Source organism: Myotis lucifugus, unplaced genomic scaffold (assembly GCF_000147115.1).
Source record: "Myotis lucifugus unplaced genomic scaffold, Myoluc2.0 scaffold_400, whole genome shotgun sequence".
In the NCBI taxonomy this organism is placed as follows: Eukaryota; Metazoa; Chordata; class Mammalia; order Chiroptera; family Vespertilionidae; genus Myotis; species Myotis lucifugus.
In genome coordinates, this window is record NW_005871448.1 from 280,811 (window position 1) to 282,719 (window position 1,909).

At 50.2% G+C, this 1,909-nt stretch overlaps 1 protein-coding gene across 6 annotated transcripts in view; it reads left to right on the plus strand.

The window, feature by feature from the left end:
* SNX16 (sorting nexin 16) overlaps positions 1–1,909 on the plus strand; it is a 26,133-nt gene that overhangs the window by 222 nt on the left and 24,002 nt on the right. For all 6 annotated transcript variants that reach the window (XM_023743562.1, XM_014467502.2, XM_014467506.2 and 3 more), the window contains exon 2: positions 1,108–1,570. In XM_023743562.1, the coding sequence (XP_023599330.1) occupies positions 1,208–1,570 (363 nt within the window). In that variant the 5' untranslated portion in view covers positions 1,108–1,207. The remainder of the gene's footprint in view (positions 1–1,107; positions 1,571–1,909) is intronic.

The following is a 1,909-nucleotide window of genomic DNA, read 5'->3' on the forward strand; positions in this document are numbered from 1 at the left end:
GCGGGGGGCTGCGCCTGGTGTCCCCGCTGCCCTCGCCGCCCACTCCTGTCCCCGCGCGTGGCTCCGGCTGGCCCCGCACCTGCCCGAGGTTTCCGGGTGGGTCTGGGCGCCGGGCGCCCCGCGCCCGTGGGCGACTGAAGCTGCAGACCGGTCGGACCCGGGACGCTGCGGAGCCCAGGTCCTGGCCGCGGGCGGGAGGGCTCCCCGCAGCCATCTGCTGGGCTAACTCTCCCTCCGGCGGCCGCCCCGGGGCGAGGCCGCCCCTCCCCGCGTTCCTCGCAGCTGCGGTTGCCGGTTGACGTCGGACAGGCAGCCCCGCCGCTGTCCCGTCGCTGGTCTGCAGTGGCGACTGGCTCTCAACTGCTTATTTACCATCTTAGTGGCAACCTTTTTCCTCGGGTTGTTATGAAATTATTCTGAGATAAGATCAGCGAGGTCTGCTGACAGCGAAGTTAGAGTTTGCGCTGTGCACAGCTGTCTGTGCCCCGGCTTGCGGCATGGCGGATCCGTGGGCATCTGGAAAGGAGGGAGAACATTCAAACTTGGAGTCATTTCATCTTGGTGGCGACAAGCTTCATGTTCATTGGGGCTTGTCTGATTATTTCATTTGACCAAGTTGGTGGTGTTTTTTCAGATGCATTCGATCCAGGACTTGATGACCTGTTCCTTTAAGAGCAGTTGCTATTTGTAGCGTCTGAGCTTCTGGCTCACTTAATTCCTTTGGGTGGTTTTTTAGAATTTCGCTAATTAAGTCAAAAGGTGATGGGAATCATTTACCTTCCCTCCCTGTGGCCTGTATAGTACGGCCAGGACTGTCAGCCGAAAATAAAGCCTCAGGAAGGTTGAAATAAACATTGCAAAAATCTGTCACCAAGAAATAGAGTGGGGGGAAAAGGGCGTGGAGTAGTTGTGCTTTCTTTGCCTTGCAAATGAGAGTCCTTAGAGATGACATTTTGCAGTTAAAAGAAGAGATTTGGGGCCTGTTTTCATTCCAAATAAAGTAATAAAGTGTCACAAAATTAAGATAAATGGATATGAACATTGTGTTTTCTTTTGGATAATGCTGCAGGTTAAAACAGTCTTTCAATATGTTCTTCTCGTGTTTAGATAGCAAATTCCCAAGAAGAAGATAATGGATTGCACATCAGTTGTTCTCTAAGTGCTTGGGCTCAGCAGTGTGCAGATTTGTTGCAAAGCCCCGAAGAAGATGGCAACTCCTTACGTCCCAGTTCCCATGCCCATAGGGAGTTCTGCTTCCAGCTTCACAACCAGCAGAAACCAAAGAAGTTCCTCTTTGGGGAGCCTCTCAACAAGCTCAAACTCTTCCAAAGGCCAGTTGGAAGACTCAAATACAGGAACCAGGAAACAGACCAGTGCACCTGGTCAAAGGGATAGCGCCTCATCCGTCTGTAGCAGCCCCCTCCTTCGGACTAAGTTTACAAATGCCGATTCTTGCACTAGACCAAGAGAAAGTGAAGAGCAGAATCCCGAAACAGCGAATTTGGAAGATAGGCCTTCTACCCCTACTATTCTGGGTTATGAAGTGATGGAAGAAAGAGCGAAATTCACTGTGAGTATTGACCTTTGCTGCACACCCGTAGAAAGTGAAAGACTGACTCACCTTATTCTACACTTGTGTTAAATTGATTGACGTTAGTATGTACTTGTAATTTCCTAAAGATGAAATTCACGTGGTTTTTACACTCCAAATTCTGTCATTGTAGTAAACTTTTGTTTTACTTGAATGAATTGGCACAAACCAGACATATGTGTGAGACTAGCACACAGGTCAAGAAAGAGCGTCACTAGCATCCAGAACCAGCACCAGGCTCTCCTCCAGGCAGCACCCTCTTTGCTGACAGGCTCCGTGAATGTTGCCCACATCTGTACCTTGTGAAAGTGGAATCGT